The 23,320-nt window shown below is 38.3% G+C and overlaps 1 protein-coding gene across 6 annotated transcripts in view; it reads left to right on the forward strand.

The window, feature by feature from the left end:
• LOC143673271 (tripartite motif-containing protein 60-like) overlaps positions 1 to 23,320 on the forward strand; it is a 337,056-nt gene that overhangs the window by 244,249 nt on the left and 69,487 nt on the right. Inside the window, exons 1-5 of one of the 6 annotated variants that reach the window (XM_077147579.1) lie at positions 749 to 1,381; positions 4,825 to 4,865; positions 7,987 to 8,058; positions 15,867 to 15,938; positions 18,385 to 19,057. In XM_077147579.1, coding sequence (XP_077003694.1) covers positions 18,889 to 19,057 — 169 coding nt within the window. In that variant the 5' untranslated portion in view covers positions 749 to 1,381; positions 4,825 to 4,865; positions 7,987 to 8,058; positions 15,867 to 15,938; positions 18,385 to 18,888. Of the gene's footprint in view, positions 1 to 681; positions 1,382 to 4,824; positions 4,866 to 7,986; positions 8,511 to 15,866; positions 15,939 to 17,540; positions 19,058 to 20,847; positions 22,174 to 23,320 lie in introns of those variants that run through there. The other 5 variants (XM_077147580.1, XM_077147578.1, XM_077147577.1 and 2 more) reach the window with 5 other exon arrangements.

Genomic DNA, 23,320 nt, shown 5'->3' on the forward strand with positions numbered 1-23,320 from the left:
AAATGTGTGGACAAGGACCCTATGAGATAAACCAAATGAAACTGTGCTCCTTTGACCTAAATGAGGATAGAATGATTTGAGACTCACTAAGAGTCAGGGGTATCTGAAACAGCACTGGACAATAGATGAGAACTCTCTCTGCCTATGGCAGATTCCTACTATACAAATATAGAGGCAGTTGATGCATATGAATATCATGTGTTTGAGTAGTCCCATTCCCTGTTTCTAACAGACCTCTCTATATTGTGATTATCTATCATTCTATCCTCGGCGCCGCCGCCGCCGTCCGCGCCACGCGGCAGCCAAGAGCCGGAGATCGCCGAGATGCTGCAGGCGAGAAAATGCAGAGGAAAAAAGATAAAATGTTTTTAAAAAATCAGTCTAAAGAATAGAATAACAGGGATCAAAAGTTCAATATCCAGTATGAAAGGCATGATCAGAAAAGTATCATGGAAATATAAACTAGAACTTAAAATAGAAATAAAATATCTGGATAAAAGTAAAAGAGAATAAAATGAATCAGCCAAAATCTCCAGGGAAATCAAAATGAAAAGTGCTTGTTGCATGGGTGTGGGTGGGGCCCGCGCACTTAACTGTTACCTGGATTCCAAAGTGAAACAATGGTCCTGGCCAGGCCGGTCCACTGCTGACTGGACCACCGCAGCTCCCTGAGGGCCAGCAACCAGCGCCAATGCCCGCCAAGCCACGACAGACACCAACGGCCATGACCCGTATGCGCATGTCCAAGTTCACCACCGGGGTCCTCTTGGTGCGCTTGCACACAACCGACTGCAGGCTCAGCAGGTGCGAACACAATGCTCCTGCGCATGCCCGGAGGCCTGGTGGGTCGCGCCGCGCCTGCGCACGCCGACCACCTGCGCCAACGAGACGTGTCTGCCGCCCCGTGGCGCCGTGTGCGGGTCATGGCTTTTGGCATTTGTTGTGGTTTGACGGGCATTGGTGCTGGTTGCTGACCCTCAGGGAGCCGCAGTGGTGCAGTCAGTGGTGGGCCGGCCTGGCCCGGGCGTTTGCGTGGAGCCGGGCAGCCGTGACCGAGAGTGGAGACTGGACAGGAGCCGGAGATGGAGCGGGAGCGGCGGGGGTGGTGCGGGACCCGCCCGCGGCCAGGTGAGCGGGCAGCCGGACACGGGGCCGCAGTCGCAGTGTTTCCTGTGCGGGTCCCGCGTGCGCCCTGGGGCCGCTGGAATCCTCAGGAGGGGCTTCGCGAGACCATGAGGAAATTCAACATCAGGAAAGGGCTGGACTGCCTGAACGCCGGATTGTCTTTGGCTGCGCCGCCGCCGCCGCCGTCCGCGCCACCCAGCAACCAAGAGCCGGAGATTGCTGAGACGCTGCAGGCGAGAATTTCCAGCTCTGCAAGGTGAGCCAGGGCGGGCACGTGGTGGCAGAGTGCCGGGGAGGGGGATAGCAGGCTCAAGAGGAGAGCAGTTGTGAATTACATGTTTAAATTTCAACGAGATTTAGTGTGTTCTGGATTAAATTTCAGAATTGTTTAAAAAAATTCCTGTTCAAAGATTCCGTAAAATTATTCCTCACAAGAGAAGTTTTGAACATATTTTAATATGGATGTAAGTGCATTCCGTAGATCCTGATAAAACACTTTACAACAAACATTGTTGAGAGTTATTTGGCATGGTTCAGTAGAAACCTCTCAGAGTTGAGCTTTCACACCTTGAGAGCGTTTTCCTCTTTCAATTTCAGGGACATAGGTTATTATCCTTCTGCCTCCCTGGCTACTGTTTTCTGTCTCCTTCATTCACTTTGCCCCTCTTCTCTACCTCTGAAAGTTAATGTTCTTCAAAGCTTCCCTAGGACTCCCTTTACTTTTCTTCTCTCCCCTCCCTCCACACTTTCCTACTTCTGTTACTTTAAGTGTAGCTCCTGGACTTATGTTAATGGCCCTTAAATTTATAAATGCATGCTGGACTTCTCTGAGCTACAGACCTACTATTCTACTTGGTCTCACAACTTGGAGGTCTAATTGGCATCTCAAACTTTAGTATACCCTAAACGAGTCCTTGATTCCAACTGGTCCCCCAACCTGCTCTCCATCATCCCTCCCAACCTTCAAAATCCTTCCATTCTAGAAGGACAAAAGGAGAAGGAGGAGTCATAACAGAGAAGGTATGATTTAACAAATGAGTATGACTGCTGAATCATTATATTCATTTTTCTTTTAGTCACCAGTGTCTTGGAGCATCTAGAAGGGAAAACTTAAAATTGTGGAGCTGTAACCCATGCCAAACTCTGAAATCTGTCCTATAGCTAATCGTTAATGTACTTTGAAATTTATTGCTATTTTGTATATATATTTCACATTAAAAAATATTTTTAAAATCCCTTCATTCTCAGTGAATGGCTGTGACATTCACCAGTAGTTGAACTAAGAAAGAGTCTTCCTCAATTCCTTCCTTCCTGCCCACCACACGTCCAGTCCATCAGCATTCCATATTGACTCTACTTCTAAAATATATCTCAAACCCACCCACTTTCTCCATCTGTTTTTTTCTGCCACCACTGTGATGCAGGCTTGGAACTCTTCAGTGGGTTTCCATTTTATGGTGAACAACTTATAATTGCTGCTCAACTGTATTTGATAAATAAAAAAGTGAATGAATGACAAACCATAATCTCGTGCCTCATAAGACAATGCATCAGAAGACATCATAATGCTAAAAGTGAATCAATATAATTAGTAATATGCTGGCTCTTATCAGTTAGAAAGATAGCCTGAAAATACAAAACAAATCTGCGAAATAATAAAATTTAACAGGTCTAACTTTCATGTCATAAGCATAATTTCTGTCGAGTTGTGATGCTCTGACATGGTTAAATTTCAGCTTAAATTTAAATCAAACAGAATAGAGTGGCTCATTTTGAATTTGTTGACAGGTCATTCTAAATTATTTTTAAATTAAAAAATAAATTAAGTCACTTGTCACTCAACTTGGTGTTGAGTGAAATAAGACAGGCACAAAAAGACAAATACTGTATGAGCCTGCTTATGTGAAACACCTAGAAGAAGCAGACCTCAGTAGAAATAGAGAGTGGTTTATAGGTTTCCAGGGGTGAAGGTGGGAGGTAGGGGATGGGTGGGAAGAGAAGAATTAGAGCTTAAAGGTGAAGTTTCTCTTTGCAGGGATGAAAAAGTAGAGGTGATGGATTATCAGTGATGGTAGCACAGTATTGAGAATGTGATTAATACTACTGAATTGCATACTTGAATGTGGTTAAACTGAGGACTTTTTGAGTTCGATATTACAACAATATTTTTTTCAATTAAAGCACTTGTCCGTTGGTAAATAGGAAAACAGTCAATGATATCTTAAAAATGAATATTATTGAAGATTATATTAAAATGAAGTTTATAACAGTCTTTAATGATTTACTTCCCTTTTTTTGCCCCTAAGAACTTTATTATGATTATATTAAATATTATGTTTCTAGTAACCATTACTGAGTGGTTTGTCTGTTAGATGTTACTATGAAAGGGGTTCCAAGTAAAACTTTGATTTCTAATTTCCTTTTAGTTCTAAACTTTAATCATTCTATGTTTCTGTAATGAATTATGAATTTAGGTATTGCATTCTTACCTGCTGAGCCACCGTGGCCCGCCCTGCTAGTTTTTTTTAACACATAAAGTATAAATATACCTGAGTTCTGTTTTTGATACTTTAATTTGAAAACTTCTTGTTTCATTTTTAATAGTTATTCCAGGTTTTTCTTTAACCTAAGGGGACTTGTTATTGGCTTCCTAACTTCCTTAAGTAGGTCATAAGAAGCAGCACTATAAAATTTTGAAAAACTCTTGAGCATAGCTGCTGGAGTGAGGGGAGGGAGCTATCTTGTGCATTCTAAGAGCAAGGATTAAAATCTCCTTGGCGGCCTCCAACAAGAGTAATTTGGGGCTGAGGAAATTTCTCTGGGCTGATTTTAATTTCATTTCTAGTTCTGCTTCTTACAGAGTGGATGACTTTAGACAAACCACTTAAGAATTCAGAAACTAAGAAAGATTGTTTGCTGTAAAAGGAGTTTCCTCTAACCTGGTTATAAATTTTCCTTCCTCCCTCCCTCCTTTTCTCCTTCCTTCTACTGTACTTTCAGTTTTCTGGAGGACTGCTGTTTCTGAGGTCTCTCCCCTAGGACCTCCAGAAGTGACGTCTGTACATTAGACAGTCTGTATTTTAAGTCACTTTATTCCAAACACATAATTCGGTGACAGCCATTCTAGCTCTTTTCTTGTGCTGTGGTGTCAGACAGAAAAATAAAACATACAAACAAGTATATAATTATGTGTGTGTATAAATTTTGTCTTCTGTGTTCTTCATTTTTTTAATGTTCTGCTTTCACTTTCACTCCCTCATTCTTCTTTATAATCCAGTGTGTTAGAAGCCTACACATTTTTTTTTTCATTTCAGCTATTCTGTCTTTTAGTTATAGAATTTCACTGTGGTTCTTCTTTACAGTTTCAATTTATCTGCTAAGATTCTCCTTTTGTTGGAAAGAGGACTCTCTCTCTTTTACCCTCTATCCAGGATAAACAGTCAGGCACTTTCTACCAGAGGATTTGGTGACACCAACTTGTAATTTGGAAATGAATTTGCCATGTAATTAAGATTGGTTTGTAGCATTTTGTGCAGTCTGCTTAGTTTTAATTTTAAATTGTCAAATCTTTTATCCCTCATCAGTCTTTCTTTTTTTGTATACTGTATGGTGGCAGTCACATTTCATTCTTTTTCCATGTTAGTATCCCATTATTGCAGCACCATGTGTTGACTTTTTGTTTGTTTGTTTGTTTTTTAGAAAGTGCATGGGCCAGGAATCGAATCTGGGTCTCCCTCATGGTGGGTGAGAATTCTACCACTGAACTACCCTCACACCCCATCAGTCTGCTTTTTTAGCTTCCAAAATGTTGCTGCCACTATCTCCTCTGTGCCATTGGAGTGTGGATTTGTATAGGGAACAGGAAATAGACATGTATATATATTTGTGTGTGTGTGTGTGTGTGTGTGTGTGTGTGTGTGTGTGTGTGTAACCCTCCATCTTTACCCTGGAGTTAAGGTTTTGATTTCTTGAGTAGGAAATAACTAGATTGATTTCAACCTTTAAATCTATCAGGTGATATGGTATTCCAGGAGAAAATGTTCTTCAGTGTCTGTACAGGGTATATCTGTTCAAATGCTATGAAACTCATACCTTTATTTTGTGTGAGATAAGAGAGCCTGTTTCTAATCATTTGTGTTTAAGCTGAAGCCTTAGCTAGTGAAAATTATTTCTTTATAAATACTTGATCCATATTTTACATATTGAATGGTTCATCATTAACAATCTTCATCCATTGATATGTTGTTTTTTTCCCTTCTCTATCTTTTCCTCCATCAGCACCTTTTCTTGTTTGCTTTCACCACCTCCGCAATTCAGAACTCCAAGTGATATTTTGTATATGAATATAAATTACATTTACACTTACTTAAAAATAGACTTTTTAAGTAAGGGATGTGGGATAGAGAGTGGTCATGGAAAGTGTATATTGATAGATAAAGGGAATCACGTAAGGAAACAAACAAGGGTGAGGCATCTGCAGTTTGGAAACACAGGTCAAATTTCTGTGTTTTGATTACTTGGGTAGACAGAAATGAAAATGACCCTCTCCTCCCAGGAATTTGACTCAAATCAGTGCAACAACTGCTGGAATGCACCACAAATTCATTTGCTGACTTTTAAGCTAAACGTGATTATTTTAATGAATCAAACAAATACTTTTTAAGAAGCCTTTTATTGAGCCATAAACCAGAATGAATTCTATAAATCATTTAAAATTAGTAAGTTGGCTGAAAATAATCAGATTCCTTAAAAAAATGATAAGCATTGAAAGAATTCAGTAAATTTTGTAATGGAAGCACTTATTTGTGATTTGAACCCAGTGTTACCCCATATTCCCTGTTGGGCTAGATAGATGATTTGGACCTGTGTGTAATGAATTTTGATTTTTCTCTAAAGCTGATTTGACATGGGAACTGATCTTTCTGTTTCTCGTAGTGACTATCATCCTTGTTACCTTTTATAGTTTTTAACTCAAGAGATGGGCCTTCTAAGGAGGGTTAAAGCAGAAGTTTCTGTTCTTCTTTACTTTTCACAGATATTTTCATGGCTTTAAAAATATATAGATTTTCTATGTTTATTACTTTTTTCTTTGTCTTTATTACATCACAATCAACTTTTTTTTCTTTTTTGTGAAAAATAACATAGTCAGAAAGGCAATAAATTTCAAAGCAATCACAACAATTAGTTGTAGAACAGATTTCAGAGTCTGGTATGGGTTACAATTCCACAAGTTTAGGTTTTTATTTCTAGCTTCTCTAAGATACTGGAGACTAAAAGAAATACCAATATAATGATTCAGCAATCATTTATTTGTTAAACCCTACCTTCTCTGTATACCTCCACCATCACCTTTAATCTTTCTCCCACTCCTGAGGGGTATTTTGGCTGTGCTCATTATAACTTTTTCATGTTGGAAGGGGCTTTGGATAATATGGGATGGGGAGATGGAACTAGCTGATGTTCTGGATTGGCTGGCCCCTCCAGCCAATTTATCTTGATTTATCTGGTCCAGAGACCCATCTGGAGGTTGTAGGTTTCTAGAAAGTTACCCTAGTACATGAACTCTCTAGAATATTATATATTGCCTTGGATGTTCTTTAGGATTGTCAGGAATGGTTTTGGTTGGGGGTTAACAAGTTATTTTCATGGCTGTTTTTACCTTAACTTGATTATCCTGTCACTGGACTTTGCTTTCCACATGGGCAGTGTCGCCCTCCTCTCTCTCTGCCTGAGAGAATTAAATCTAGAAGCATCAGTCAGTGCATTTCTCACTTCTACAGGGTCAGCTCAGCATTTCAATGTCTTATGTCAAATTTATATGCACTCTGGTCTTTCCTGGGCAGTTCGAGTCCTCCCTCTGCCCTTGGGGCTAGGGGGAGTAACTGCTTTATCAGTGTACATTTAACTATATTTAAAATATCTGTTTGGAGACAGTAGATTAAAAATGCATACACTGGGCGGGCCGCGGTGGCTCAGCGGGCAAAGTGCTTGCCTGCTATGCCGGAGGACCTCGGTTCGATTCCCGGCCCCAGCCCATGTAACAAAAACGGAGAAACAGAATACAATAAAACAAGAAAATGTTTAAAAGATGTTTCCCTTTCTTCCTTCCTTCCTTCCTTCTATCCTTCCTTCCTTCTCTCTGTCTTTCCTTAAAAAAAAAAAAAAAAAAAAAAAAATGCATACACTAAGTGTCAACATTTTCAAAAGTTTTTATGAAAAGTTTATGTTTATGTGTTTTTAAGAAATTACAGTAGTACCATTTTAATTAGTCTGAATGTTCCCAGGCATTGAAATAAATCTTGACTAAGGAAAGAAAAATGCATGCATTCTCTGGATCATATGCTTAATTAGTTTTGTGATTTTCAGACATTCAGTCTCAACGTCCTTAGCACGATATCATTCTAGGTAATTAGTTGATAAATAACTCTTGAAATTATTCCAGTTCATAAAATTATTGGAGTAAAAGCCAAAATATTTACACAGTCACACAGCTGGTTTCATTATGATGTCCTTTTCCAGATTATATGTTTATGTAACCCGCATTTATTATCTGAAAACATGTATTATATTTTGCAGTGTTTTAGCAGAAGTTGGGACATATAGTGAGCAAGTTAACATAACTTTCTATTTCTCCATAATTACTGTTTAAACCGATTTGTGTAATGTCATATCATCACTCTGGCATTCAGATAGATTCATACATACCTTAACCTCCCCAAAGAGATGATTTATCCAAGGAGTGAACTGAGTGTTTTTAAAATGCCTTAACACAAATTTGGAGCTGAATATTCAAGAAAAGCAAAGAGTAGTGATGATTACAGACTTCTCTCATGTATAAATGCATTTCTTGTTTCTTCATAGGGATCTTCGCTTTAACAGAATTAGAGAGATCCAACCTGGGAAATTCAAATGACTGAGAAACTTGAATGTATTGTAAGTTGAAATAGTCTATTGTTTACCAATGGGGGAAAATATATAGACATCGTTATGCCATTTATAAATCTCAGCTAGTATGGCAAAAACCTATTACCCACCATAAGTGGATATGAATGAGGAAAAGTGAGACTGAAATGGAGAAATTAATATGCAAATTAAAATGCCAGGTCTATGAAATTCTGTGCTTGGCAGCAGTTCTTTTATTTGTTTATCCTTCTATCTTGTCTGGCATCCTTCTACCTAACTATTATATATTGGGTAAAATCCATAACATACTGTCTTCATTTGAGAGCATCACTTTTTTTTTCATATACTATTTGGCAGGTCACATTTCATTATTTTTCCACGTGAGTATCCAGTTATTGCAGCACCATTTGATGAAACTTTTGTTTGTTTGTTTTTTGAGAAGTGCACGGACCAGGAATTGAACCGGGTCCTCCCCGTGGCAGGTGAGAATTCTACCACTGAAGTACCCTTGTACCCCGCTTATGGCATCATTTTTTGTTTGTTAGGGGAGGTTTGATTGTAGATACTTTTCTGCATCTTTGATGGTAAGGTTGGAAGATTAGTGTTCCTCCTACGTCCAGCACATGCACACGAGACTTTTTACTCCAGTTCATTTATGTCCCAGTACTTAGATGTCCAGAGTGGATAAACTAGGGGAAGAGGCAGGACCACTGCTTGAGTGATTGACAGTACAGTTAACACATTGGAAAGCTTATTTGAATCTGCTTTTCTGCACCAGGATGGTGAGTGATTGGCAAAGAGGAATGTGCAGGGAAATAGAAGCAGGAACCATGTCACCAATTGACTGTGTGCCCTCATTGGGCAAATTGCTTAGCTGCACTGCATATCAGTGTCCTTATCTGTGAAAATGGATCACTCATTGAATGTGCTGACGTACTTTTAATAACACACCTGGCCAGACCACCCTATATTTCTATGATTGTCTTTAAATTGACCATGATCATGGCTAAAGTAGAAAATCTAAGATGTAGTAGAATAAAGGTATATATTCCTGTGTATAGGAGAGACTTATTTTTGTATTACATACAAAGATGAAATAATGTGGGGTGATATGGGCAATCATTACTCGGGAAAATTTGTAATCACAAGAGTTATATACCAAAAATGACATTTTTTGTGATAATGTAGCATTTAGTGTATGTTGATATTAAGGCCTGTAGCTTAATAATGTTGTGACCTTTTTTTTTATTAATTAAAAAAAAATTAACTAACACAACATTTAGAAATCATTCCATTCTACATATGCAATCAGGAATTCTTAATATCATCACATAGATGTATGATCATCATTTCTTAGTACATTTGCATCGATTTAGAAAAAGAAATAGCAAGACAACAGAAAAAGAAGTAAAATGATAATATAGAGAAAAAAATAAAAATAAAGAATACAAAAAATATATATAAAAAACAAACAAACAAAAAAACTATAGCTCAGATGCAGCTTCATTCAGTGTTTTAACATAAATACATTACAGTTAGGTAGTATTGTGCTGTCCATTTTTGAGTTTTTGTATCTAGTCCTGTTGCACAGTCTGTATCCCTTCAGCTCCAATTACCCATTATCTTACCCTGTTGCTAACTCCTGATGGTCTCTGTTACCAATGACATATTCCAAGTTTATTCTCTATGTCAGTTCATATCAGTGGGACCATACAGTATTTGTCCTTTAGTTTTTGGCTAGTCTCACTCAGCATAATGTTCTCTAGGTCCATCCATGTTATTACATGCTTCATAAGTTTATTCTGTCTTAAAGCTGCATTATATTCCATCGTATGTATATACCACAGTTTGTTTAGCCACTCGTCTGTTGATGGACATTTTGGCTGTTTCCATCTCTTTGCAATTGTAAATAATGCTGCTATAAACATTGGTGTGCAAATGTCCGTTTGTGTCTTTGCCCTTAAGTCCTTTGAGTAGATACCTAGCAATGGTATTGCTGGGTCATATGGCAATTCTATATTCAGTTTTTTGAGGAGCCGCCAAACTGCCTTCCACAGTGGTTGCACCATTTGACATTCCCACCAACAGTGGATAAATGTGCCTCTTTCTCCGCATCCTCTCCAGCACTTGTCATTTTCTGTTTTGTTGGTAATGGCCATTCTGGTGGGTGTGAGATGATATTTCATTGTGGTTTTGATTTGCATTTCTCTGATGGCCAGGGACATTGAGCATCTCTTCATGTGCCTTTTGGCCATTTGTATTTCCTCTTCTGAGAGGTGTCTGTTCAAGTTCATAAAACCGCCTCCAATTGTAAGTTTCATAAGATATCTCCCTACATTTTCCTCTAATGGTTTTATGGTCTTAGACCTAATGCTTAGATCTTTGATCCATTTTGAGTTAACTTTGGTATAGGGTGTGAGATACGGGTCCTCTTTCATTTTTTACATATTGATATCCAGTTCTCTAGGCACCATTTATTGAAGAGACTGTTCTGTCCCAAGTGAATTGGCTTGACTGCCTTATCAAAGATCAAATGTGCATAGATGAGAGGGTCTATATCTGAGCACTCTATTCGATTCCATTGGTCGATATATCTATCTTTATGCCAATACCATGCTGTTTTGACCACTGTGGCTTCATAATATGCCTTAAAGTCAGGCAGCGTGAGACCTCCAGCTTTGTTTTTTTTTTTCCTCAAGATACTTTTAGCAATTTGGGGCACCCTCCCCTTCCAGATATATTTGCTTATTGGTTTTTCTATTTCTGAAAAATAAGTTGTTGGGATTTTGATTGGTATTGCATTGAATCTGTAAGTCAATTTAGGTAGGATTGACATCTTAACTATATTTAGTCTTCCAATCCATGAACACGGTATGCCCTTCCATCTATTTAGGTCTTCTGTGATTTCTTTTAACAGTTTTTTGTAGTTTTCTTTGTGTAGGTCTTTTGTCTCTTTAGTTAAATTTATTCCTAAGTACTTTATTCTTTTACTTGCAATTGTAAATGGAATTCGTTTCTTGATTTCCCCCTCAGCTTGTTCATTGCTAGTGTATAGAAATGCTACAGATTTTTGAATGTTGATCTTGTAACCTGCTACTTTGCTGTACACATTTATTAGCTCTAGTAGTTTTGTTGTGGATCTTTCCAAGTTTTCGACGTACAGTATCATATCATCTGCAAACAGTGATAGTTTTACTTCTTCCTTTCCAATTTTGATGCCTTGTATTTCTTTTTCTTGTCTAATTGCTCTGGCTAGAACCTCCAACACGATGTTGAATAATAGTGGTGATAATGGACATCCTTGTCTTGTTCCTGATCTTAGGCGGAAAGTTTTCAATTTTTCCCCATTGAGGATGATGTTAGCTGTGGGTTTTTCATATATTCCCTCTATCATTTTAAGGAAGATCCCTTGTATTCCTATCCTTTGAAGTGCTTTCAAAAAGAAAGGATGTTGAATCTTGTCAAATGCCTTCTCTGCATCAACTGAGATGATCATATGATTTTTCTGCTTTGATTTATTGATATGGTGTATTACATTAATTGATTTTCTTATGTTGAACCATCCTTGCATACCTGGGATGAATCCTACTTGGTCATGATGTATAATTCTTTTAATGTGTTGCTGGATTCGATTTGCTAGAATTTTGTTGAGGATTTTTGCATCTATATTCATTAGAGATTTTGTTCTGTAGTTTTCTTTTTTTGTAATATCTTTGCCTGGTTTTAGTATGAGGGTGATGTTGGCTTCATAGAATGAATTAGGTTGCTTTCCCTCCACTTTGATTTTTTTGAAGAGTTTGAGCAGAGTTGGTGCTAATTCTTTCTGGAATGTTTGGTAGAATTCACATGTGAAGCCCTCTGGTCCTGGACTTTTTTCTTTTTGGGAAGGTTTTGAATGACTGATTCAATTTCTTTACTTGTGATTGGTCTGTTGTGGTCATCTATTTCTTCTTGAGTCAACGTAGATTGTTCATGCCTTTCTAGGAACTTGTCCATTTCATCTACATTGTTGTATTTATTAGCGTAAAGTTGTTCATAGTATCCTGTTATTACCTCCTTTATTTTTGTGAGGTCAGTGGTTATGTCTCCTCTTCCATTTCTGATCTTATATATTTGCGTCCTCTCTCTTCTTCTTTTTGTCAATCTTGCTAAGGGCCCATCAATCTTATTGATTTTCTCATAGAACCAACTTCTGGTCTTATTGATTTTCTCTATTGTTTTCATGTTTTCAATTTCATTTATTTCTGCTCTAATCTTTGTTATTTCTTTCCTTTTGCTTGCTTTGGGGTTAGTTTGCTGTTCTTTCTCCAGTTCTTCCAAGTGGACAGTTAATTCCTGCATTTTTGCCTTTTCTTCTTTTCTGATATAGGCATTTAGGGCAATAAATTTCCCTCTTAGCACTGCCTTTGCTGCATCCCATAGGTTTTGATATGTTGTGTTTTCATATTCATTCGCCTCGTGATATTTACTAATTTCTCTTGTAATTTTTTCCTTGACCCACTTGTTGTTTAAGAGTGTGTTGTTGAGCCTCCACGTATTTGTGGATTTTCTGACACTCTGCCTATTATTGATTTCCAACTTCATTCCTTTATGATCCGAGAAAGTGTTGTGTATGATTTCAGTCTTTTTAAATTTGTTGAGACTTGCTTTGTCACCCAGCACATAGTCTATCTTTGAGAATGTTCCATGAGCACTTGAGGAAAAGGTGTATTCTGCTGTTGTGGGGTGTAATATCCTATAAATGTCTGTTAAGTCTAGCTCATTTATTGTAATATTCAAGTTCTCTGTTTCTTTATTGATCCTCTGTCTAGATGTTCTGTCCATTGATGAGAGTGGCGAATTGAAGTCTCCAACTATTATGGTGTATGTGTCTATTTCCATTTTCAGTGATTGCAGTGTATTCCTCACATATTTTGGGGCATTCTGATTTGGTGCATAAATATTTATGATTGTTATGTCTTCTTGTTTAATTGTTCCTTTTATTAGTAGATAGTGTCCTTCTTTGTCTCTTTTAACTGTTTTACATTTGAAGTCTAATTTGTTGGATATTAGTATAGCTACTCCTGCTCTTTTCTGGTTGTTATTCGCATGAAATATCTTTTCCCAACCTTTCACTTTCAACCTATGTTTATCTTTGGGTCTAAGATGTGTTTCCTGTAGACAGCATATAGAAGGATCCTGTTTTTTAATCCATTCTGCCAGTCTATGTCTTTTGATTGGGGAATTCAGTCTATTAACATTTAGTGTTATTACTGTTTGGGTAATACTTTCCTCTACCATTTTGCCTTTTGTATTATATATATCATATCTGATTTTCCTTTCTACACTCTTCTCCATACCTCTCTCTTCTGTCTTTTCGTATCTGACTCTAGTGCTCCCTTTAGTATTTCTTGCAGAGCTGGTCTCTTGGTCACAAATTCTCTCAGTGACTTTTTGTCTGAGAATGTTTTAATTTCTCCCTCATTTTTGAAGGACAGTTTTGCTGGATATAGAAGTCTTGGTTGGCAGTTTTTCTCTTTTAGTAATTTAAATATATCATCCCACTGTCTTCTAGCTTCCATGGTTTCTGCTGAGAAGTCTACACATAGTCTTATTGGGGTTCCCTTGTATGTGATGGGTTGTTTTTCTCTTGCTGCTTTCAAGATCTTCTCTTTCTCTTTGACCTCTGACATTCTAACTAGTAAGTGTCTTGGAGAATGCCTATTTGGGTCTATTCTCTTTGGGGTGCGCTGCCCTTCTTGGATCTGTAATTTTAGGTCTTTCATAAGAGTTGGGAAATTTTCAGTGATAATTTCTTCCATTAGTTTTTCTCCTCCTTTTCCCTTCTCTTCTCCTTCTGGGACACCCACAACACATAATTTGTGCACTTCATATTATCATTCATTCCCTGAGCCCCTGCTCAATATTTTCCTTTCTTTTCCCCATAGTTTCTGTTTCTTTTTGGCTTTCAGATATTCCATCCTCCAGTTCACTAATTCTATCCTCTGTCTCTTTAAGTCTACCATTGTAGATTTCCATTGTTTTTTTTTTCATCTCTTCTGCTGTGTTTTTCAATCCCATAAGTTTTGTGATTTGTTTTTTCAGACTTTCTATTTCTTCTTTTTGTTGATCCCATGCCTTCTTCACGTCCTCCCTCAATTTATCGATTTGGTTTTTGAAGAGGTTTTCCATTTCTGTTCATATGTTCAGAATTAGTTGTCTCAGCTCCTGTAGCTCATTTAAGCTATTTGTTGTTCCTTTGACTGAGCCATATCTTCGATTTTCCTGGTGTGATTTGTTATTTTTTATTGGCGTCTGGGCATTTAATCAGATTTTCCTGAGTGTGGGACACAGCAGGTTGAAAGACTTTCCTGTGAAGTCTCTGAGCTCTGTTTTTCTTATCCTGCCCAGTACGTGGTACTTGTCTGTCTGCAGGGCCCACCAGCAAAAGATGCTGTGGCTCCTTTAACTTTGGAAGACTCTCGCTGCTGGGTGTGTGGTGGAGACAGAGGAAAGGTTGTAGGTTGATTTTAATGGCTTCAAATTGTGAAGTCCTGGGATGTGAATTCCTTGAGAGAGGGATTGCACCTGAGTTGCATTTTACCCCTCCCGCGGGGAAGGTTCAGGTGGTAGTGAGCCCTAAAAGCAGCCTGTTTCTGCCGATGGGGCAGTTGTAACCTATTTAATCCCAGCGCTGAGCCAAGAGGCAACAAAACCTCCATAGAAACAGCCGCAGAAGGCTCTGTTTTGCCCCCTTTCCTCTTTTTCATTTAGCCCAATTGGCAACTTCCGCCTTGATCAGTTTCGCCTGAACTGAGGGCCTATTTTTAGTAGTCAGAAGTTGTTCCTTAATACCACTATTGATGTTAGGTTGGGCTCAGTGTCTACTACTGTTGGAGACTCTTCCTTTCTCCGGGAAACATCTGTGGGGGAGGGTCACCAGCCACCACGGCTTGGGGAACCGCTGTTCTAATGCCCCCAGCCAGCCCGGGAAGCCACGTGTGTGGAAGGGGCTGCGGTCGCCGGCCACCACGGCTTGGGGGACTGCTGTTCTGAGGTTTCCAGCCAGCCCAGGAAGCCGTGTGTGGGGGAGGGTCACCGGCCGCCGCAGCTTGGAGAACCGCTGTTCCGATGCTCCCAGCTGGCCCAGGAAGCCACATGTGTGGAAGGGGCTGTGGTCACTGGAAACCGTGGCTTGGGGCACTGCTGTTCCGAGGCTACCAGCCTGCCTGGGAAGCCGCATATGGGGGAGGGTTGCCAGCCACCGCGGCTTGGGGAACTGCTGTTCCGATGCTCCCAGTTGGCCTGGGAAGCCACGTGTGTGGAAAGGGCTGCGGTCACCGAAAACTGCGGCTTGGGGGACTGCTGTTCCGAGGCTACCAGCCGGCCTGGGAAGCCACATGTGGGGGAGGGTCGCCGGCCGCCGCGGCTTGGCGAACCGTCGATCCAAGGTTTCCAGCCGGCCCAGGAAGCCGTGTGTGTGGAAGGGGCTCCGGTTGCTGCGGCTTGGGGAACCCGATCCAAAGCTCCCAGCCGGCCCGGGAAGGAGGGAGGGAGGGGCTCTGGCTGCCAGCCACCTCAGCCCGGGGAAGGGCACACCTCTCGGGGACCTCACCACAGCGGAGTCTCTTAGCCAGTCCAGCCATTCCTGAATGGGGTGCGCTGTGTGTCTGGTCTCTGTCGTGGCTCTGGGAGCTGTTCTCTACTGTTTATAGTTCTTTAGAAGTTGTTCTGGAGGAGGAACTAAGACCCACACACCTTACTAAGCTGCCATCTTCTCTGGAAGTATGTTGTGACCTTTTCCCAAGGCTATAAGAATGTAGATTAAAAAAATATCTTATTGAAACTCTCTTTCATAGGCTTCTCAACAATAATCAGATCAAGAAGATAACTAGTGAATCATTTGAGGACTTGAAAAATTTAAAATATCTGTAAGTGCATGGACAGTTCTTTAACTCCAAAGCATATGTTATCTATATTCGGACTATTTAATCATTGGGCTAAATTTTCAACTATTTGTGCATTATTGTAAATATATTCCTTTTTGAAAGAGGTTTTATTTTCAGGTGAGTGCAGTTTAGGCTGGGATTGTTAAAATGAGTTGCTGTCAGTATAAAGTGCTACCTTATGTGATTTTTAGTATTTAGCTTTTAAGCCTTAAATAAAATAGGTTGAGTACAATTTTAAGTGCATAGCCACTGAAAATCATTTTAGAAGTAGAAATCAGAATTCCTGAGATAAGGAAGGTGATAACTTACATTTGCTTGCTAATATGAACTGGCATACCTTTTGCAAAATTTAAGCTTTCATAGAAGTTTTGAATTGCAGAATCACTTAGGGGTTTTCCAGCAGTAGGGGAGATGTAAAGATATAAATTATGAATTCTTTTGGAATGTTGCCAATTCCCGCTAATTTTCCTAGTATTTCTCTGAGTGGCTTTCACCGTTTATGTTTTTGTAATTAAATTTAATTTTACTTTTTAAACTAACTTGATTCATTATCATTTAAAAAACCTTCTGTTGGATAAAATCAGCTTTGTAGTTTAGAAATGACATCTCCAGGAAGTACTGGTTTAATTCCCTTAAGAAGCACTTATTTTAAAATGAGAAAGTATTAATCAAACACTCAGATATACTTCTTGGTTCCAGATAGCTGAGAAACATGTGCCATATGTTTTTAGTAAATTTTTCTTAGTTTTAGAATTTAGCTAGCTTTTCAAATACACTCATTCTTAATGCAATTTAATTGAGATATATTCACATACCATATAATCATCCAAAGTGTACAATCAGTGGTTCAACAGTATCACCATTTATTTGTGCATTCATCATCACAATCAATTTTTAAACATTTTCATTACTTCAAAAATACATATAAGAATAAAAATGAAAATGAAAAGAATACCCAAAACATCCCATCCCCCTTATATCCCCTATTGTTTATATATTTTATGTACTTTTTTATTCACCTGTCCATACACTGGCTATAGGGAGTGTCAGTTAAAAGGTTTTCACAATCATACATTCACACTGTAAAAGCTATATAGTTATACAATTATCTTCAAGAATCAAGGCCACTGGAATACAGATCAACAGTTTCAGGTCAAATACACTCATGTTTTTGTTTTTGTTTTTGGCATGGGCAGGCTCTGGGAATCGAACCTGGGTCTCTCCAGCATGGCAGATGAGAACGCTGCCACTGAGCCACCATTGCCCACTCAATGCACTCATTTTTAATGAAGGATTTATAGCAATTATTTTTATTGAAAATTTATGTCATAAGTGAACCTAAACATCTTTATGTTGGTTTTTTAAAAAAAAAAAACAATATCATATTGTTAGTGTTAATGCACATTTTGAAATCTGTTAAGATTTTAGATGTCAGTAGCTATTAGCCACAGAGCTAACTTTAAATGTTTATTCGAATGTTTTCCTCAAAAAGATGTTTGAAAGTATTATGTATAAACATTTTCTCCATCATTTTGGACATACTATACTAATTGTTAATATTATTTGGCCATTGCTAAAGCTATTGTTACTCATTTATAAAATGAGGAACAGACCTTCTGTTTATATTTTGAGCTTTTCTTTGCTTGCTTGCTTTTTTATAATTATTATTTTATTTTTCATTTTAAATGCTGTACAAGTTCCAGAGGGGAGCTTTAGATTTCTCATAAAACAGATTGCATTAGCTGATACCAACATTTGTAATGTGGTTGTTTTGTGTTTTTTTAATGTCTTGTCTGTTTTGTTTTAGTTTGCTTTTTAATTACTTAAGAGCACCTTAGTATTCACTCTGTGAACTTTTTTTATGTGAAGTAGTTTGGATACTCTGTTTTTCACTTAAGACAGTCTCTCTTAAAGGATACTTTTAAAGTCTTGTCTATTGGCCACTTACTCTCAAAGCATTCATGTGCAACCTTTCTTCCTTCTGTCCTACAGAAGCATGTCCATCATACCCACTGTCCATAGATAAGACAGATTCTGGGGATGGGATAACACAGTAGGCAGAAATAGAAGATGGATCATCAATGACTAAAAGAGCCAAAGAGCAGGGGATAGAGCTAAGAAGAGAAAGAATCCTGGTGTGACAACAGTACCTAGCTATTTGGAGTTCCCATCTTGTTCTTCTTGGAGAGACAGACCTCATTGGTAGGGCACATTTTGTGTGCTTGTGTCTCATTGGTAGAGCACATTTTCATAAGCACTGATCTAGGAGATAGTGTAACAGTGTTAAGAACTCTTCTGAATTTTATTGACCATTTCAGCCTTGTATATGTAGTGAGTAGTACCAAAGTATATTTTTAAAAGTTACATTTTCATGTATTTCCAGGAACCCTACTTACTTCTAAATCCAAAAATCTCTCTCGTTTTTCAGATTTCCCAATGATGAAATGAACTCTTGAGCTAGTTAGTACACACACTCAAAGGATTAATCTATGATGAAGTAAAAAATTAATTATAATTTATTAATAGATGACCCATACCCAATTATTCTTATGAAAACAAATGCTGCCCAGTGTCTTTAAACACATAGCCACTCATGTTGGTTTGATTCATTTGCTTTACATGCTCTTTAAAAGAATACCTTTACTATGAAGTTTTAAATCATAGTTGCGATGTGATGTTAGTATTGATATTTGTTTTTTGTTTCACTCAAAAAGTTGGGCACAAAAACCCACATTCAGACTTACCTTCTGTCATGGTTAGGGACAGGTGTCAACTTGGCCAAGTTGTGGTACCTGTTTATCTGATTGGGCAAGCGCTGGCCTGTCTGTTGCAATGAGGACATTTCATAGGATTAGGTCATGATCACGTCAGCTACATCCACAGCTGATTCCATTTGTAATCAGCCAAAGGGGAGTGTCTTCTGCAATTAGTGATGCTAAATCCAATCATGGGAAGCCTTTTAAGGAGGACTCAGAGGAGACAGTTTGCATTCCTGCTTTGGCTGGTGAGCCTCTCCTGTGGAGTTCATCCAGGCCATCCATTGGAGTCATCGGCTTCGGAGCCTGCCCTGTGGATTTTGGACTCTGCGTTTCTATGGTCACGTGAGACACTTTCATAAATTTTATATTTGCAAGTGTTCCCTGTTGATTCTGTTTCTCTAGAGAACCCTAACTAATACACCTTCCTTAAGTATGCTGATAATAATGGAGATCAAAATAGTAGTTACTTTCTTACTGGAAGTATTCTAAGAGCTTTAAACATATTAATTAATTAATTAATTTTTTTCAAGCATCCTATTGGCACTGCTATTATCTCCATTTACAGAAGAAACTGAGGCTCAGAAAGGCTAACTGTCTTATTCAACATCACTCAGCTAGTAAGTGGCAGCCCAAGGACTCAAATCCGTGCAGCCTGATAAGTAAGTGCCATATTGTGCCTCTAGTGCTGGCACTGGGCTGCCAAGTGCAAGGGCTCGCAAGGCTTTATGAGGCAACCTTAGCAAATGTACAAAGAGGGAGAAGTGAGACCCACTTAGTGGATTGCAACAATTAAAGAAAGCAGAGCAGGTCCCTTTAAACTTGGCTCAGTGCCAAACATTAATTAAAATATATTGCAACACTTTGTCTTCTGTTATGAAGCATGCAGTATAATAAGTATTAAGGCAAAAAATGTGGCTTGGCAGGATAAGTACATAAAAACTCATTCATCGGGAATCAAATTTGTAAAGAAATTTCTGCCTCCAATCAAAATGTAGAAAAAGCTTGGATTTTGATTTGTACACCTATCTGCATCAACAATGAAGCCACATTGATTATAGAAGATGCCAATAGCACTATATGTCACCGTGTATCTGAGTACAGAAATGTTCTATTATTTAAAGCACAGTTTTTGAAGTTCATTGGATCTTTGCTCTTACGGAATTGTATTATGAGGGAGACAGCTCCAAAACCAAAAGTCATGCCAAAATAGATGAGTATCTTCAATATATGGAGTTTTGTAGTTCTTTTTGAAATTGTGATACACTTTGCTATGAAAATCTTCATCTTTGCTAGGTTAGAGGTCAGATGTTTGTAAAGAGCCAGATAATCTATATCTTAGGCTTTGTGGGTCATATGGTGTTTGTTACAAATACTCTGCCACTGTAGCTCAACGGTAGTCATAGAGTGTATAGATATGGTTGTGTACAGCTGTGTTCCAGTACAACTCTATTTATGGACACAGATATCTGAATTTCATATAATTTTCAATGCTGCAAAATATTCTTCTTCTGATCTTTTTAAACTATTTAAAAATGTGAAAGCTATTGTTAGCTTTCAGGCCATACAAAAATAGGTGGCAGGCCAATTTATGTGATCCTTCTAGAAAATCCTTGCTGCTTCTGTTTTATGAGAATAAAACTTTGGGTGCAAGAGTGAGTCAAGACACCATTCAGTCTTCATGTTGTTTACTCCCCAAGTCATTTCTGGATATTTTCACATTCTGTCAATATCAGCTATAGAATATCATATTCAATGCATTTTTTTTCTATAATGAAAATTTTGCACATGTTTTTGGTGAAGTGGTTTTATTATGTTCAGGCTTTTAAGCAAATGTGTCATCAACAATTTATAAGTCATAGTTTAAGGATCTATAAATTATGTAATGACAAATAGGAATGATTTGACCATCTCCAGTTTAGACATTTATTTTTGATCAATTTGATATTTTCTTTTTAGAAAGGGAAGGTGAGCCTCTGTGAGAGGAACCATACTTACCATGTAAATGTTTTGCTCGTACTCTAATACAATCCTTAATTTTAAATGTCTCCATATGTCAACTTAATTCTTCTTTTCCATCTTAAGTTATTACCTCTTGTTTGTGTGCTAATCCTCCCCAATGTTTCTTGTTTCAGCTAATTGTACAAGAATGAAATCCAGTCAATTGACAGGCAAGTATTTAAGGGACTTGCCTCTCTAGAGCAACTGTAAGTGCCCTTTCTCTTCTGAGGTTTAATTTCTTTGATATCATCTGCCTTTTTGCCTCTCATAGGAACATTGACTATTTTTGCATGATGCATGCCTATACCAAATGGGGTGGAGATAGCTAAACCTAGTAATATGTGCATGAAAATGAAAAAGCAGTGATTGACTGTTTATTCATCCTTCTGTCAAAGTGCCCTTCTCTCCAACCATCTGTACATCCATTTTGCATTTATTTGGTTTCTACTGTACACCAGATCTTGTGCTATGCATTTGTGATACAAAGAAGAAGACAAATTCCCTGTCTTGGTGGTCCTCACAATTTAACAGGAGCAAGTAAAGCTCTTTTGTGGTAGAAGGATCCAGTGCAATGGGAGAAGAGGGGGTTGGTTTTATTGCACACTATTTCTTTTTTCTTTTTGTGACTGCACATATGTCTTTTATTTTCTTCATTTATGATGTCATTACTTTGGAGAAAGCAAACTTTTCAAAGTTCATGTATTTATAGTTAGTATACATGGGATGTAATTAAACCCCATCTTTGGTTTTTTGTCAATGAAATCAGACTTTGCTATGAAGTCAGCATGTTAATTTCTCAATAGAATATATTGTTCAAAGGATTTTTTTTCCTGGTTTGTTTGCTTGGCCACTCATGTTTCACTAAATTAGCTAAACCAATTTCTGAAAAGTTCAAGTTAATGTACAGTTTTACCAAAGTGGATGGAAAACAGCTGAAGTGTGTTGTAATGCAGTATGACATTCTCCTGCTGCAAATATTTATTTGTTTTCAAATTTCATTGGTTGAATGAGCACAGACATATTTTCAAAACACTTAAGAGCTTTGGAGAACTCTCCCTGAAACCATGTGATTTAGAAGTACACAGAGTGCTCATATATCTAGATAAGTATTTATTTATTCAAGTAGGAATGGCTTTCCTGTGCTTATTGTACATGGCATAAAATATATTTTGAGGAGATGAAGTTATGTATAATGGGTTGAATAATTTCTTCTTCAGAGAGTCTGAAACAAAGAGTTTAGATCTTAGCAAAAACCGATGGGAGTATCTAGAAAACATCTAGATTTAGGGACAGATTCATGAAGGCACTGTATTCAACAAGTTTTCAACATAAAATGGGGCAACAAGATATTCATAACAGACAATTATAAAATCATGGCTATAATTTACATGTACTGAAAAGACTAATATTAGGTGAACATTAATTTTTAAAGAAGAAAGGGGCAAAGTCTGGGAAGAAAACAGGAGGAAATATCAAAAACTATATGAAGTAGTTCCATAATCATAGCTAGACAATTCCACATGTACCTGGAAGAGGAAATTCTCTTTTAATTTTGTGGTTTATGGTGTGCTTCTGGATAAGCATTTGTGTAAAATTGATGCTTTGTAAGGATCAGTTATAATTAGAATTTGCGACTGTGGCTATTTGCAGATCTACATCTGTCTTACATTTTGCTTCATATCAGTACCATAATATCGTAAGTTGGATGACTTTTATTTTCAAAGTCCTAAATTATAGCTAATTCACTGTTTTAAAATCATTTGGTTAAAAAGCAGTTAAAGCCTTTTGGGAGTGGGTCTGTGGGTAGGAGGAGCTGTAAACTGAACAAAGGGAAATGCCATCACCCAGCTGACTGGAAGCTTTAGATACTGAATTTTTTGACTGAACAATTTGATGATCCCAGGAGAGTACTTTGAGTCAGGCTGCCTTTAAAATCAGTATCAGGTTGCTAGGAGCCTGTTCTAGTTTGCTAGCTGTCGGAATGCAACACACCAGAGATCAACTGGCTTTTAATAAAAGGGGATTTATTTCATTAATTCTTCAGAGGAAAGGCAGCTAACTTTCAACTGAGGTTCTTTCTTATGTGGGAAGGCACAAGACGATCTCTGCTGGCCTTCTCTCCAGGCCCCTGGGTTCCAACAGCTTTCCCCAGGTTGACTTCTTGCTGCATCTCCAAAGGCCTGGGATGAGCTGTGAGTGCTGAGATGAGGAATGCTGAGCTGCTTGGGCTGTGCTACGTTGCACTCTCTCATTTAAGCACCAGCCAATTAACTCAAACATCATTCATAGCAGCAGGCACACCTCCTAACCGACTGCAGATGTAAATCAACAACAGATGAGGTTCACCTACCATTGGCTAATGTCCACAGCAACAGAACTAGATGCCTTCACCTGCCAAGTTGACAGCTGAATCTAACCACCACAGAGCCTCAGCAGTTGAGACTTTCATTTCATTCAATAAAGATTGTTGAGTATGTGAAAAGATAAAGAGACAATGAGGACCCTGTCATCATCATCATCTTCAAGGAATGCACTGTGTAGGGGAGGTAAGCGGATCAGCGAGGGATCCGGAGTCAGGTATTGTTCTAGTTTGCTAGCTGCTGGAAT

The sequence above is a fragment of the Tamandua tetradactyla genome, unplaced genomic scaffold (assembly GCF_023851605.1).
Source record: "Tamandua tetradactyla isolate mTamTet1 unplaced genomic scaffold, mTamTet1.pri scaffold_73_ctg1, whole genome shotgun sequence".
NCBI classification, from domain to species: Eukaryota; Metazoa; Chordata; class Mammalia; order Pilosa; family Myrmecophagidae; genus Tamandua; species Tamandua tetradactyla.